Source organism: Baudoinia panamericana (assembly GCF_000338955.1).
Source record: "Baudoinia panamericana UAMH 10762 unplaced genomic scaffold BAUCOscaffold_8, whole genome shotgun sequence".
NCBI classification, from domain to species: domain Eukaryota; kingdom Fungi; phylum Ascomycota; class Dothideomycetes; order Mycosphaerellales; family Teratosphaeriaceae; genus Baudoinia; species Baudoinia panamericana.
The window spans coordinates 1,073,405-1,088,403 of record NW_006911264.1 but is presented as its reverse complement, the minus strand read 5'-3'; the positions used below and the strand labels follow the sequence as shown (position 1 = coordinate 1,088,403).

The 14,999-nt window shown below is 55.3% G+C and overlaps 8 protein-coding genes across 8 annotated transcripts; 2 read left to right on the top strand and 6 right to left on the bottom strand.

The window, feature by feature from the left end:
* The first annotated feature begins 70 nt into the window (after nt 1-70).
* BAUCODRAFT_541495 (uncharacterized protein) lies at nt 71-1,702 on the top strand. The gene has a single exon (XM_007679708.1). The coding sequence runs from the start codon at nt 371-373 to the stop codon at nt 1,658-1,660; it is 1,290 nt and encodes a 429-aa protein (XP_007677898.1). The 5' UTR covers nt 71-370; the 3' UTR covers nt 1,661-1,702.
* A 41-nt stretch (nt 1,703-1,743) lies between these two features.
* On the bottom strand, nt 1,744-3,048 carry BAUCODRAFT_72539 (uncharacterized protein; the record flags this gene model as incomplete). The annotated part of the gene is made up of 3 exons (XM_007679384.1): nt 1,744-2,601; nt 2,663-2,916; nt 2,979-3,048. The coding sequence occupies 3 exons, from the start codon at nt 3,046-3,048 to the stop codon at nt 1,744-1,746; spliced, it is 1,182 nt and encodes a 393-aa protein (XP_007677574.1).
* A 590-nt stretch (nt 3,049-3,638) lies between these two features.
* Nucleotides 3,639-3,966, bottom strand: BAUCODRAFT_35412 (uncharacterized protein). The gene is made up of 2 exons (XM_007679282.1): nt 3,742-3,966; nt 3,639-3,673 (listed from the first exon to the last, which is right to left on the bottom strand). Exon 1 carries the CDS (start codon nt 3,931-3,933, stop codon nt 3,763-3,765), a length of 171 nt encoding a protein of 56 aa, XP_007677472.1. The 5' UTR covers nt 3,934-3,966; the 3' UTR covers nt 3,639-3,673; nt 3,742-3,762.
* Nucleotides 3,967-4,295: 329 nt separating this feature from the next.
* Nucleotides 4,296-5,455, bottom strand: BAUCODRAFT_541029 (uncharacterized protein). Its single transcript, XM_007679707.1, has one exon. It carries the CDS (start codon nt 5,123-5,125, stop codon nt 4,421-4,423), a length of 705 nt encoding a protein of 234 aa, XP_007677897.1. The 5' UTR covers nt 5,126-5,455; the 3' UTR covers nt 4,296-4,420.
* Nucleotides 5,456-5,578: 123 nt separating this feature from the next.
* Nucleotides 5,579-7,051, bottom strand: BAUCODRAFT_123871 (uncharacterized protein; the record flags this gene model as incomplete). The annotated part of the gene is made up of 2 exons (XM_007679706.1): nt 5,579-6,337; nt 6,389-7,051. 2 exons carry the CDS (start codon nt 7,049-7,051, stop codon nt 5,579-5,581), a joined length of 1,422 nt encoding a protein of 473 aa, XP_007677896.1.
* Nucleotides 7,052-7,145: 94 nt separating this feature from the next.
* Nucleotides 7,146-8,679, top strand: BAUCODRAFT_541052 (uncharacterized protein). Its single transcript, XM_007679705.1, has one exon. It carries the CDS (start codon nt 7,290-7,292, stop codon nt 8,454-8,456), a length of 1,167 nt encoding a protein of 388 aa, XP_007677895.1. The 5' UTR covers nt 7,146-7,289; the 3' UTR covers nt 8,457-8,679.
* A 1,829-nt stretch (nt 8,680-10,508) lies between these two features.
* BAUCODRAFT_46876 (uncharacterized protein) lies at nt 10,509-11,018 on the bottom strand (the record flags this gene model as incomplete). Its single annotated transcript, XM_007679314.1, has 1 exon — nt 10,509-11,018. A coding segment is annotated over one exon (510 nt), but the record flags the coding sequence as incomplete, so codon positions are not given.
* Nucleotides 11,019-11,551: 533 nt separating this feature from the next.
* Nucleotides 11,552-14,071, bottom strand: BAUCODRAFT_149398 (uncharacterized protein; the record flags this gene model as incomplete). Its single annotated transcript, XM_007679704.1, has 10 exons — nt 11,552-11,735; nt 11,794-11,909; nt 11,963-12,033; nt 12,087-12,623; nt 12,676-12,820; nt 12,875-13,090; nt 13,149-13,361; nt 13,433-13,491; nt 13,558-13,857; nt 13,918-14,071. 10 exons carry the CDS (start codon nt 14,069-14,071, stop codon nt 11,552-11,554), a joined length of 1,995 nt encoding a protein of 664 aa, XP_007677894.1.
* Nucleotides 14,072-14,999: the final 928 nt, after the last annotated feature.

Genomic DNA, 14,999 nt, shown 5'->3' with positions numbered 1-14,999 from the left:
TTCATGTTCATGCTTATGTTCATGCTTATGCTCATGCTTATGCTCATGCTTATGCTCCACGCTTATCGTTTGCTGTACTGTACTGCTCTGTACATGTGCATGTGCATCACCCACCCACTCCCACTTTCCGTTCGTAATCCATCTTTCCCGTTGTGGGAATGTGGGATAGTCCAGATACGGTGCGTGCACGTGATGTCGCGTTCGGTTCGAGTGGGAACCGTTTACCGTCTGCCCACCCCACATTGATCGGAAGCGTGACTTCCCTCTCCGGACTGTGTGATCTTCACCACTCTCCCATCATCAACGGACTCAAGCTTCTTAATAGCATAACACTCATGACTTGTTGAAACACACCGAGATCGAGCAAAACATGCACCCCCTCTCCTCCCTCCCCGGCTACGACACCGCTCCAGATGTGTACGAGACCGCCGCCGCCGCCGCCGATCCGGCTGCCGAGGACACGGTCTCCAGTCTCCCCACAACGGCAGGTTCGGGTGTAGAGACCGATGCGACCACCGAAGACGACGAAAGTGGGACGGACGACGAGGGAGGACATGGGATCAGTCATCGCCGGCTCCACCCTTTGGAAGCGCGGGCGCGGTTTAGGGAGACGGAGGGGTTGGTGAGGGTGGGGAGGGGTGTGGAGTTTGGGGATCGGATCGGCAGGAAAGGGACGGGGACGGGGACGGGGACGGGGATGGGAAGGGCGAGGGGGTACAGAGTCCGCAAGCGGAGAGACGGGGACGAGGAGGAGGAAGAGGGGCTGGAGAAGAGGATTGCGAGGTTGCGGAGGGAGGTGGAGGAGTGTCGGGCGCTTGCTGAGGCTGAGAGGGAGAATGAGGAGGTGGGAGGGACGGAGGGGCAAGGTGGAGAGGGGAGGGGCGAGGGTCATGAGGGCGGTGAGGGGAAGGGTGAGGGTGTGGAGGGGTTGAGTAGGATGTTGGCTGCGATTGAGGTCCCAGAGATTGGGCGACGCGGGGGGTGGAGAGGGGATGGGGCTGATGGCCGTGCGACGGTGTTGCCAAGCAGAGCGCAGGAAGAGGGCGATCACGACGAGCAGATGCTGCGTCGCGTTTCGGACTTTGACGCGCGGTTGGCAACGTTGGAGCAAGCATTAGGTCTCGCGAGTCTGGACTCTACTGTTTCAGACACTGTAGCTGCACCTGTGCTGCCGTCGTTGGCGATGCTGGATCAGCAGTTGAGCGCTCTCACGACTGCGACATCATTATCTCAACTTGAAGCGGCGGGGAGTCGGATTCGAAATCTCAAAATTGAGGCGGAACAAGCGCGAGCCACTACCAACGGCGAAGTCACGGAGGGGGAGACCGTAGCAGCGCTGAGTTCAGAAGACGTGGCCAAGCTACAAAAACTCTACGAACTTCTCCCAGCACTTCAGGCCTCGCTCCCTGTGGTGCCGTCCATGCTCGCACGGTTGCGCAGTCTGCGGACACTACACACGACTGCTGCCAGCGCGGCCAGCGAGTTGGAAGAGCTCGAGCAGCGACAGACGGAGACGGAGAAGGAGATCAAGGCGTGGCGGGAGGGGTTGGAGAGGGTGGAGCGTGCGGTGGGAGAGGCGAGCGAGAGTAACGGGCGGAATGGGAAGGTGGTGGAGGGGTGGGTTAAGGAATTGGAGGAGAGGATGAATGGTTTGCGATGAAAGAAGGGCTCAAAGACTGCGCTGAGCCGCTCACTTTCACAAGCTAACTCAGAATTGCCATGACTGCGCGCTTGAGGAGCAATCTACTCATGCAAAGGATACTCCGAGCTCGGCCCATTCGCCTTGACCTGCTTATCCCGCACCAGCTGCCGATCCTCATGCAACTTCAACACCGGCTCGAGCTTGCCTTCCGCGACCGCCATACACAGGTCTTTGTGCTTGGTGAACCACTCCTCGACACTCTTCACCCGATCTGGCAGGATCTCGTCCAGCAGCTTATAGTCCCGCTTGATCAACGGATCTTCACCACCGGAGTGCTGCCACATATGCCAGAACCCGGCGAAGTTCGTCTGCCACGTCAGCAAACTCCCGTCATCGTCTCGCATACCGGCATAGTCCTTCCCGAACTTGTACCCGCGGAGTTCGGGGTACAGGTCCCAATACTCATCCTCGTCCATGTCGATACAGCGAGCGGATTTGCCAGTGACCTTGCTGAAAGCTGCGGCGAGGTCGGTGTACCGGACGTGTTCCGTGGCGACCGCCAGATCCAATCCCGAGGCTCGTCCGGGCTTGCCGTCCGAGGTATACGCGTTGTCGAACTGCCAGCGCACGTACTTGCCACAATCCTCGAGCGCAATGTGCGCCACGGCGCCGTCGTGGAGTGGGACGCGCCATTCCACTACGCCGTCGGAAGCGATAGTGGGAGTCATGATGGTGTGCGAGGCCAAGACCATGTCGAGATACGGACCCGTGGTGAACAGCGCGGCGCCCATTGAAGTGCGTTCGCGCGAGGGAAAAGTCTGGGCCCGTTCGGCGTGCCATTTGGTTTGCGACAGAATCCAGTCGCCTACGATACCCTTGATGTCGTAATGCCCGGTGCGGAATTGAGGGTCGTAGTTGCCGTCGCGGGAGACGTAGTCGAGGTTACCCCAGACGAAGAACTAGAACGCCATCCGTCAGTTTCGGACGGCTGTCTCAGCAGGAAGGTGAGAAAAAGCGGACCTTCACACCAGCTTCCTGCGCCAGCTGATAACTGCGGATGCCCCAGAAGAGCTCATTCTTCTGCCCGATGACGAAGCCGTCGAGGTTCACAAAGGCGCCCCAGCAGCCATGGAAGCCTTTGCGCAGGTCCTCGTCTTTGTCGAGACTGCCTTTGACGAGCTCGACGTGGGGGAGTTGGGCGAGCTTTTGCGCGCGAGGGCTTTCGAGGTTGCGGGTGAGGATGCGGACGGAGTATGCTTGGTCCCGAGTCAAGGCTGGACTTGGGTTAGCACGAGAGTGTTGGTTGGTCGGTCGACGTTGGTGTGCTTGAGCGTACCTTCTACGACGGGGACTCCTTGTGCACCCGTGCCGCCGATGATGAAGATTTGCTTTCTTTGGCTCGCCATATTGTCAGATGGATTGAGTCCGAACTGCACGGCGAGGTGAAGGTACTTCAGCATTGTACGCTTTTGTCGGTTCACGCATGATTAGTGATCCCAACCTTTGCCATAGACTTTCAGTCGTTAGCGACCACGGAGGCGAGCTTGGCAGCACAGTGTGATTGCATGATCATAGCAAGTCGACGTTAATCGTTTACTGAACATGCTTCGTACGTGTAGGCTGCAGAGGAAACGGCTGATTAAAAAGGGCTGAAACAGTCTCCTTGACTTTCTGACACTTCTAATCACGTCGATATCTGGCTGTCCAGCACTCTAACACAACATTGTCATGCGACTCGGGGCAAAGGTAGGCTTCGCGCAGTTGGTGTGCAACGGGCCAAGATGCCTTTGTACTATCACTAGTGGTAAATGCTCACTTCCAACTCAGAAGTCCCCCTGCGAAGCTTCTCCCGCTCTCATCATATTGGAAACACCATGACCATGCTCGCACTTTCGACTGTCCTGGCTTGGCTATAAGAGTTCGTCCCCACCATCTGCCTCCACCACGTCGTCTGCAGCTAGTACATCTCCCGCCATCTCGCCTCCCATGTCAATCTGCATTCTTCCGTAGTTGCGGTCTCGCGATCCTCAGCTACATAGCATTGATAGGTGTGAAAGTCAGCCAGGGTTCAGAACAGTCAGAGGCGCTACAGATCGCACAACTTAGCTCCATCCTCAACGTCACTCGGAAGTACTTGGCGACCAAGTGTCCAATCTTGCCACGTGCAGCCTGATACTGGTGAGGTGGATTCTGGCCTTGATGAGCATGTCGATACATTCGCATGGTCGGAACACTGAGCTTCTGGTCCCTGACTGCCCCGAGTGACAGTCCTTCTTTGCGTGACCGGCCATTCTAGGGTTCGAAACGTGGTCGCGCAGCTTCGTCCTGGCTAGCCATTACTCACGAGCGTAGCTGTCTACGAAGAGAGCGACTGCGGGGTCCTGGTGATGTGCTTCAGCCCAGTCCTGACGTTTGAGGCGTGGGGAAGCCCAGGAGAAGATTCGTCAGACAGCGGCGGATGCATGCTGGCTAAGTCTGCGATCAGCACGTATGTGGTGAGAGCGGCGCGGGGACTAGGTCACAAAGCATATTTCGAGGGCTTGATCGTTACTGAACCCTGGTTCGCAATAAGCTGTAGACAGGTTTTATACACAAGGCGGCAGGCTGACGGATGGCGCTCCCGTAAGCGTAAAGCAGTCGGTGCTAGGAATGTCGCAGATTCAGTTCAGTGGTGATGTGAAAGTGAAACCCCGAAGTAGCTGTCACCATACGTACTCTCAAACAACGAAGGAGCACTGTGCGTGTCTTCTGTATTGGTCCGATGCGACGGTTCGCCAGTCAAGCCTTACCTTGTAATGCCTTATTCCCAGCATCATTCTCGCTTTCATCACTTCGCATCTGACCCTCGTCATCATCATCGTCGTCGTCGTCGACAAGATTATTTGCATCCACATCCTCATCCCCCCTATCCTTGCCGCCTCCGCATTTAAGCTTTCCGATTTCATCCATGAGCGCTCCAAAGTCCCCTTCCGCCTCCTGATTCTTCTCAATACATATCTCCGTCCACCGCTGCTTGCACTCCCGCCAACACTCCCGGGTACTCACTGTGCCAACATCACTGATACCCGTCGCCAGCACCGCCCTATAATACTTTGTTGCTCTCTGCCCAATCTTCCCGCCCGCTAACTGCTCATCTTCACTCTGCTCTTTTCCACCATGAGCCTGTCGGTACTTCTTCCTCGTCGTCGCGCTCGGTCTCCGGTCGAACTGTGATACAGACGCTCGATTCCCTCTGCGCAAATTCTGGACCTTCGGATCTGCTAGATGTTGGCGTAATGCGGCTTTGCCCGGGAATAGCTCAGCAGAGTACGTTTTCACGGATCGCGCCACCACAGGACGGAGAGCTTCGATCTTGACACGCTCGGAACGTCTCGCACCTGGTGCTCCTAGGACTTGATCGAGGAGGAAGCGTCTGACGAAGGTGAGCCGAGGCCTAGTCAGTGGTAGTTTGCGACTAGCAGTATATCCCGCCATGCGAAACATGCTTCAAGAGCCTCATCTTCTCCGAACTGCGCATTGAGGTAAGCCTTGTGCAAGTTGCCCTGCTGTATCTCTGTCATGCGGGGATAGCTGTGCTGACGGAGCGCATGCAGGGTGCGGTTGTGGCGGGACTTGTTATAGCTAGCAAGAGTGACGCTGTCATCGTGAACCGATAGGGGAAGGTGAGAGATCACCGCAGATCTCATCATTGCCGTGAGATGCAGCAAGCGTGAGTGCAAACGAGAAAAGTAAGCACGATACATGCTGAATGTTGACAAAGTTGCAAGGCAAACTGTGAATCTGATGGTGCTTGGTTGTGGTGCTCCGTTGATGAGCAGGTCTGTTACACCTAGCGTACACAGATAGAGGACGTACCGGCTTCCTTCCACTTGCGCCTCGAACTCCAGTTTGTACATCTGCCTTTGTGATCTGCTTATGCACAACACATTTCTACGCTCACCGATCCACCTCACCAAACACCAAATCCATCGTACCGATGATCGCCACCGCATCTGCCAACAAATGCCCTCTCGAAATCTGGTCGAAGCAAGACAAATGCGCGAAACCCGGTGCGCGAATCTTACACCTGTATGGTCGCTCTGAGCCATCGGATACCACAAACACACCCATCTCGCCCTTTGGCGCCTCAATGGCGGAGTAGGTCTCACCCGGCGGGACGGTGTAACCCTTGCTGAAAAGCAGGAAGTGATGGATAAGCGCCTCCATGTTCTCCTTCATCGCCGCACGCGGCGGAGGAGCAATCTTGTAGTCCTCGACCTTGATCGGACCTGGGGGCATTTTGTTCAAGCATTGGTAGATGATGCGAAGAGACTGCCTGAACTCTTCCATTCGGCATAGATAGCGGTCGTAGCAATCTCCGTTCACACCGACTGGGACGTCAAAGTCGACCTCGCCGTATGCATCGTAAGGTTGGCTTTTGCGGACGTCCCATGGTACGCCGGACCCACGGAGCATGACGCCGGTGAAGGAGTAGTTGAGCGCGTCTGCTGCGGAGACGACACCAATGCCCTTTGTTCGGCCGATCCAAATGCGGTTGTCTGTGAGTAGTTCTTCGGTTTCGTCGATGCGGTCGCCGAATTGGGTAGCCCATTGGTAGATATCGTCTAGAAGACCCATTGGTAGGTCCTGAGCGACACCACCCGGGCGGACGTAGGCGGCATGAAGACGAGCGCCGGAGACGCGTTCGTAGAATTCCTACTGATTGTCAGCGCACACAGCTCGTTCATCTTCGTGCAGACTACTTACCATAAGCTTCTCACGCTCCTCGAAGCCCCACAGGAAAGGTGTAAGGGCACCAACATCCATGGCGTGAGACAAGATAGACATCAAGTGGTTCAATATCCGGGTAATTTCGCCAAATAGTGTCCGAATCCATTTCGCACGGTCCGGAATCTCAATGTTCAACAACTTCTCCACCGCCAAACTAAAACATTGCTCGTTTGTCATCATGCTCACGTAGTCGAGGCGGTCGAAGTAGGGTAGTGCTTGGAGATACGTCCTGTACTCAATCAACTTCTCCGTGCCTCTGTGCAGCAACCCAACATGCGGGTCCGCTCGCACGATCTCTTCACCGCTCAGCTCCAAAATCAGACGTAGCACGCCGTGGGCGGCGGGATGTTGTGGGCCGAAGTTGACGGTATAATGCCGGATCTTGCGCTGCGACGGATGGTCCTCAGCGGGTGCCTCGTCGCCCATCGCATCGGTATCCACCGGGTTGCCGAAATTGGGGTCAACAGGTACTAGCCGTGTGGTGGCGGGGTTCTCGACTGGCGCAGCAAACCGCCGTGTGGGAGTGGAGGAGAGGCATCTGAGTTGTTGGGGGCGGAAGGAGGGTGTGGCGAGGGCTCGCTGGCGGAGGCAGAGACGCTTGGCGCCGTTGCATGCCAGGCGTGCGAAGGGGGCTGCCATGGCGTAGATGTTGCTGCAGTGGCAGGCTGCAGTGAGCGGAGAGGAGAGAGTGGCCACTGGAGAATTGGGGGTTGCTGAACTGCGATTGCATTGGAGTCGATGATGCGGGAAGCTCCAGAACGCACAGGCCAATCGGCACGCTTGCCGCGAGTCAGTGAACCATCAAAAAGTTCCTTCGCCATGCAGACTCGATTCAATGACCCAAATCAGAACATGATCACTCGATAACAGTCGAACAATGCCGAGTTGGGCACCATTGACCGAAGAGCAGTTGCAGCAACGGCGTATTGTCAACCTCAACCCCGAGACCGTAACGGATGTCTCCGCCACCGACATACCTGGCCATTATGGACCTGGCCAAGATGATAGCTGGGACTTGGAGCGCTTTAAGAAGGGTCTAAAGGTCGACTTCCATCAGAACGCACCGCACGACGCGGTCTTTTCACTCGTCGGTGTCGACGCGTCAATAGCGAACGCCTTCCGACGAATACTGCTTGCAGAGATACCGACACTTGCCATCGAAGATGTCTTCATCTTCAACAACACATCTATCATCCAAGACGAAGTTCTCGCCCATAGACTCGGCCTTATCCCTCTGACTGGCGGCAAGAAAGGACTAGAATGGCTTCGCTGGTACAAGAAGCCGCCACCCAAAGACGACTTTGCCGCCCAAGCACTCCATGACGACGACGACGGCGAGCCAGGAGTAAGCACGCCCAATGATCACAACACCATCGTCGTCACACTGAAGGTCGAATGCCGTTGGGCGACTGAGCAGGATGATGGCAGAGACGGACGTCAGCTTGCTCAGGAAGGCGAGACGGATCCCGAGGTGCGCTACGTTGGCAGCAACGTTTACGCGCATCAACTTGTCTTCGAGCCACAAGGGGAGCAGACTCAGCATTTCTCCGGCGAAAACGCCATCAGGCCGGTGAACCCAGATATTCTCATCGCAAAGCTACGGCCAGGTCAGAAGATTGATCTTCGCTGCCACTGCTACAAAGGCATAGGTATGGACCATGCAAAGTTCTCCCCTGTCGCCACCGCATCCTACCGACTGTTACCGGATATCAACATCATCAAGCCCATCCTCGGTGCGGAAGCGAAGAAATTCCAGCGCTGTTTCCCGCGAGGCGTTATTGATCTCAAGCACGACGATGAGACGGGTGAGAGTAAGGCGGTCGTTGCAGATCCCATGAAAGACACCGTGAGCCGGGAGTGCTTGCGGCATGATGAGTTCAAGGGAAAGGTCAAGCTCGGTCGAATCCGGGATCATTTCATCTTCTCCATCGAGAGCACGGGCCAGTTCGAAAGCGATGAGCTGTTTTTGGACAGCGTGAGGCTGCTTAAGGCGAAGGCAGAGAGGTTCAAGCGCAATTTGAATGCGTTGAATGAGGGGGCGTGATTGGTGATATGCCAGGCGTAGCTACGAGGTTGAAGGGTTAACGGCTGTTTGCGGAGGCGCCATAAGAAATCGGGTTGCGGACTGCTATCTCGTTCAACACCGCTTTAGTTGGACCATGCGGACTACTACCTCATTCAACGCCATTCCAGTCGAAGAACAATGCGGGCCAATATCTCGACAGAAGCCGGTCCCGTTTTTCATCATCTGGGTTGCTCAACTAATGCCTCGGCCGCAACGCAATCGGCCGTCGGTCACCATTCCGGAAGTGTTGCAAATCTGTGATCCTCCCCACCGATGCCTCGTCGTTGCGAGGGCATCTGTGAAAGGCTCTGCTCCTCGCCTCGACCGTTCGTAAGGCCAGTATCGGCTCCACATGAGCCTTGTTGCGGCGAGACCGTGCCGGCGGATGAGGGATCATTGATCGGGCTTGATGCAACGCCTGCGATATGGGGCGAAGCGATGAAGCACGCCACACATTTGTACGGTGCAATGACTTGGGAGACGGGACTAGCTTGAGGCCATGTAACATGACGCATGCGACGGCGTCGTATGAGTGGAAGTCACAGATGACGAGAGGAAGTCATGCATGTGTTTCGCAGCCTCGCCTTCTGCATCGCACGGAACCTCTTCCTCCTATCCATACCATAAGTAGTCGCACAGACCAGCGAGAAGCCAACGCTCCGGACTCTCCAGCTCCGATCTTGCAAAGAGACATCGGTATTGTGCGGAGCGCGGCGAAGACGGGACTCTGCGAAACACTGGCTGGTAACGAACGCCGACCGCATGCCGTCTATAACACCGTCTTAACGACCTGTGTTACCCCACTAGAATCTCCACCTCTGTCTGTCCAGCGGTCAACACACCACTCCTATTGCCTCCGTCCATCATACCCTGCACATACGCTTCTCCGATCAGCTTCGACAACCCGTGATCAGCGTCTTTGCTGAAAAGGAAAGGCACCTTCGCGTTCCTGAACAGGAAGATCCGGTCGCCAACGGCTGTTCCCAAAGGACCAATTCCAAGCCCTCCGCGCTGCGTGCAGAAGAACCTACGTCCTCTGCACACCATGTCCAAGGCACGCAAATAGCGTTGTGCTCGCAATAACTCTTCTTCTTTCAGGTATAAGCCGGCATTCTCCTTATCGCGGAGGATCTGCAAGTAGACCGTCGCGTCACTTACTGCTTGTTGAAGCTCTTTGGACTCCGGCGCATATACCGGAGGGTTGTGAAACATATTCGCAATCAAAGTACGCACCAGGTCCATTGGAACCCTGGCCGTTGGAGATCCGTCTGCAGCTTTGTACGCAGTCGTAGCGATGGCACGGCATTCGTTCATCCAGTTGAACCCTTTCGCAGCATAGCCTTCGGGTCCGTCTTGTTCATCACTTTTGGTGCTCCACTGCCACAGAGAAGGGACTACGCTGCTGACCTCATCGACGAGGTACCCACACAACCTGATATGTGTCCTTTCGGCTGACTCAAACCCGCGGAACGCTGGCGTCGCACGTTCTGCGGCTGATCCGGGAAGGTCTCCAGCTTTGTAGAAGCCACGAGGCAGCATGATACTCAACGAGGTGGAGTTGAAGTTGGGACACCAGGATGGTAGATCGGACGGGCGGTCCCTTGACGACGCAATTTGCAGCAGGAAGAGACTGCTATCTGTGACGAGCCATTTAGCGGCGAGTTCGACATACACGTTCCAGTACTTCTCTCGAGCTGTCTAGGAATAGTCTACTGTAATTGCGTCGCGAGTATCTTGATCAGCCAAGCCAAGAACGGCATATACTCTATCTACGGGCTCGGATACTTCTCGAGAGCGGGCATAGTGGCACAGCTGGAGTAGAGGGTAGCTCTTGCCTCGTTTGCGATATTCGCGGATGAAGTTCGGTACCATCATTGCATCAAAGCCGTCGCTCTTCGCAGGATCAATACCATCATGCAAGCGAGCGATTGTCGCAAGACCAACCCGGCTGATATGGTCGGCCAATAACGATAAATTCTCCCACGAGACTGAGCTCGATCCACAAAGTACGATCACCTCGCCGCCAAGAGCAACCTCTTGCACAATCCACAACCGTCTGAACCATGAGCGTGCCAAAACTTCCCCGATGCCCTTCCAGACGGGGTCTTCCATCCGCGGCAGGTCATGCTGCAGTAGCGATTTGTTCGTGATCACAATCGAGTCCGGAGTTCTACTCAACTGACGATTCAGATCCGGAATAGCCCGCATGGCAAGTGTGGTAGAGAGACCTGAAGTTCCGAGCCAGACAAGGACTCGCTTGGCGTGGGTATAGTAGTGGCCCATAAGCGGTACCTGGATGGCCTTCTCTGAGTCATTGGACTGGTCAATGCATATCGCATCAGCCCACACAGCACGTAGCTGACCCATGCGATAAAGTGTATAGAGAGCCTCGTGGAGAGATGGCGTAAGCAACAGAGTCCTGCCATTGCATATGACAGGCACGGTCGGTTTCTCACCGTTCCAAGCGTAGGATATTGCATCGTAGTCCGGCGTCGAGCCTAGAGAAACTTGTCGCAGTTCGCACACAAGCTGACGGTCCTTGTCAAGACCACGTACACCTAGGAGCCTGAAGTGATTCGACAGGAGCGCGGCGTATTGGTAACCCTGGGTGATCGCCGTGGGCATCGTGATGTGCGGTCAAGGCAGCGCGTGAGGGCTGCACACATGAGGCCGATCGCATGTCAGGCCACGACAAACGTCCTCGCAAGTATCAGCCGGTTCACACAGCTCTTACGTACCCTTGACACGTAGCGCTTTAGCACCAGATGATACCAATAACTAGCGAGTATCTCAAAGGCTCTCGACTTGGCATGCAGCTTAGCGGCCCGCGATAAGCACAGCTGGAGAGTGTACAACAAGATGAGACGAGGCTTTGATACAATCAAGATGCTGACATTAGTCCTCCGCTTCACCGATCCTTGTTAGCCTAGCGCAACACTGACGACGGTCCAAAGCAACGAGGACTATACATCTCAGCAGTTCTATGCTAATACAACTCACGTCTGCCTTCTGCTTGTGATCAACACACGTTTGATGAGTTCCAGGAGGCCACCCATTGTAGCCTGTTGAAAGATCTAGATGCCGGAGTCATCTTGCCATCCGTTCTTCGAACCACCGTGGGCCTCCCACCAGTCGGTCCAAGTACGACATGTCTCTTGCATCTCAGCGAGCACAGGCTTGTCAATCGTGATTCGTTTAGGGTTCTCTAAGATCTGCGCGGCCAGGCCGGACGAAGCGTGCCATGCGATATGGCAGTGCCTTTGTGGATCCATCAGTCCCGGTCGCCACTGCATCACTGTGGCCCCCCGCTACTTACATAATCCATGCAGCAGGGTTATCCGCCTTGAACGCAATGACAAGGTAGCCATTGAGCGGTAGCAGAGCAACATCGCGTCGAGGTGGGTTGTGCAGCTGCATGCGCTCGCGGACCTCCTTTGAAGAGAAGTCAGCGCTAATGGTATGCTTTGTAGTACATTGGCACAAACCTCAATGGTAGTGTATGGGGTGCTTGACTGCACGAGGAGTGCGAAGTCATGCCCGTGCAGGTGGATCGGATCTGCCATTTCGAACGGTCAGCGACACTTACGGGACATGGTTAGTTTCACGTACGAGCGAGCGGTAGCGGTTGCTTGCCTACAGCTGTTTGGTTGGTCTGCTCTGTGATGAGCAGCACGACCCAGGCATCAAGATCGTTGTCCGTCTCAACAACCGCAAGCCACTTTTGCTGACTGAAGTCTGCATTCAAGTTAAGCAGCGTTGGGGAAGTGTAGTTCAGCCACATGGGCATATCAGCTAGCTCAAACCTGGGTACAGAAGCGTTCGGCCAGTACGGAGGCCAAGTGTTACTGGATCGATCCGCCACAAAGACATGGTTGAAAGATGTACCGTTCCAGTGGACCTCCCACGGTACGACGGGTTCAAGACTACTATAAGTCTCGTCCGAACACAAAGTCGCGAACTCCCACATCGACGTGGAGGGCAGAGATTTGCTGAAAGGGTTATAGCGGACGATGCCGGTGCGGTTGTCTGGTTGAGGGTTGTCGAACCGTGCGCAGCCGCCACTCGCGGAAACTGTACGGATCCAGTAGTTGCCATCTGGGCTAGTGACATTTGGTAGTGCCGACACGATGATGTTGTATCGTTGACCTGCAGAATCAGCGACAAGCCTTCCGAATAATGCTGTTCGATGACGACGTACCGATGCCGATCAAAACGCTGGAGTTACCGTATGGCTTTATGGGCACAAAGTCGGCTTCAATGACCTGCAACCAATGACCGTCGATAGAGAAGATGAAGGTTGTGTCAACCGAGGTGTTGATCAGCCGAAACAAGTAGCGAATACCCTAGCATGGTAAGTCAGCGAGCTGGAAGCGGCCTAGTTCGAGCGGGATTGATACTTTCTGAAAGAAGGTGGTATATTTTCCTGGACCATTGTACGTGCCAACCCCGTCGATGGTGATGGATTGAGACGTCTGGTTGGGAAACCCAAGCTCCCAGGCGCGGAAGGCGCCCATGTGGCGCCAATCTGAGATGAGTAAAGGATCTTTGGCTGTGTCGTAGTTCGCTGACATCGGGCCGTAAATGATGAGCGGGCCGAGTAGGCCATTTGCATACTACAGTCCATCCGTGAGCCAACACCGCATCCACGTGCTCTTGTGGTACGAAACCTACCTGCAGCGAATAATGCGAGTGGTACCATGACGTGCCATACTGAATGGCATGAAAGCGGTACGTAAGCTGTTGGCCTGGTGCAATGGCACACTGTGTGATAGCGTTGACGCCGTCCTGGTGGTACGATGGATAAGGATGGGCGAAGCCTGATCTGATGATGTACAGTCTGTTGAGCTCACCATTGGAGATGTACCGAGCTGCCTGATACCGTGCCTACGAACCGCAAAGCATGTGTTAGCCACTGGTTCGTAGGCCGCGAACGTCTAGCGCCCTTACCAATGGACAGTCGTGCCATTGTTCTTCAAGTTGTTATGCACAGTCACTTCGATTGTGTCTCCCCAGCCTATAAGAAGCCATACTGCTGTTAGCACTATCCTCGGTCAACAGCACAATTCATAGGTCTACAGACATGCGCGAATCGCAGGCCCGGGATATGATCTGTTGAAGACCTGCCCGTCCGTGTTAAGCACGCCGTCCAGTGTCAGGTTCATCTCGCTAGCATATAGATGATAAGAGCGGACAACGCCGATAGGCGCTGTTTGCTCGTAGTCCGTATTAATGGTGAACTCCGACCGTGTCAACGGGTTCCGGAGCCAACAGCCGCGGTCACTGTGAGCAGAGCAGGGGAGATAACCCTTCATTGCAGTATAATCACATATGAACTCGTCGATCTCAGGGCTGTTGGGTGGCTGAAAGATCGGACCGTGACCTGCGAGCGCAGTGTTAGCGACTAAGCCGAGTCGACTGGCCTCTCCATCTGATCGCCTACCTGCCCCATCGAATAGCTTACTACCCGGAGACGTTATAGGGACAGCATCCTCCAACAAAGGCTGCTGAGGCTGAATACTAGGCTTCCATGAGTCCGGCGTCCAGATGCCGAACGCGTAGAGGAACGTCGCCACGAACTTCGGTACGGGAGCCATGATGAGCGCTCAACAGTGGAAGAGAGAAAAGTGGAAGAGCTTGGAAGAGAACACACCGTGAGCCGAAACCGCACCTTATGCTGGAACGCACAGCTTGGACGCCATTGATCAGGAGACCGCTCGATGTCGTGGTACGAACGACCTACAATCTTCTCCGTTGGGCGACCGCAAGGTGCGCAAAGTCAGCAGCAATATACAAATGCATGCATGCACGTAGCGATAAGTGAGCACCCCCACCAGCCATAGCAAGCAGCGTTTCGCATCGCATCCCTGAACCACAGGATGTCTTCGGCTAGGAGTGACACAGCATTGATGAACCAGCCATCGCTGCAGCTCCTCGACTCCGTGGTAGCCAATCTGCGTTCGTTGTGATGAGGAGGTACGCTTCGCTTCTCTTCGTGGGACCCATCATACGCGAGGACGCGTCCGAAGTACACCTGCATGTAGTCGAGCATTACATCGAGTAATCGAGACATGGTTCACGAGCGGCTAGAGCCGTCAGCCCTGTCCAGATTCGGCTGGCGTTCTTCCCCAATTCTCTGCTTGTGAGAATGTTCTTCTTGATCACAGTTCACGGCAATGAAAGTCCAGAAGACCGACAGAATTGACGTGCGGCCAGTTATTCCGTTGTCAAGGGCTGAAGGCGATACCTCGTCAGCACGGGACGGTCACGGACCAGCGCCTTCCAAAGGGCGACTAGGTGGAACGCCAGTATGCGCGTCAGACAGCATGGCTGACAGCTCGTGAGACGCAAGACTGCGCGAGGCTAGCTGAGAAGTCTCGTGCACATCAGCTGACCAATCGCTGGTGAATGCGTAGCGATGCGAATATTGCTGTACTCTTCGGGCCCGCTTCCAGTGCAGTTCTCGATGCTCCGCTCACGCGACCCCATGCTTGCCAAGCGTGCGGTCTCGCGCTCACGCACAAC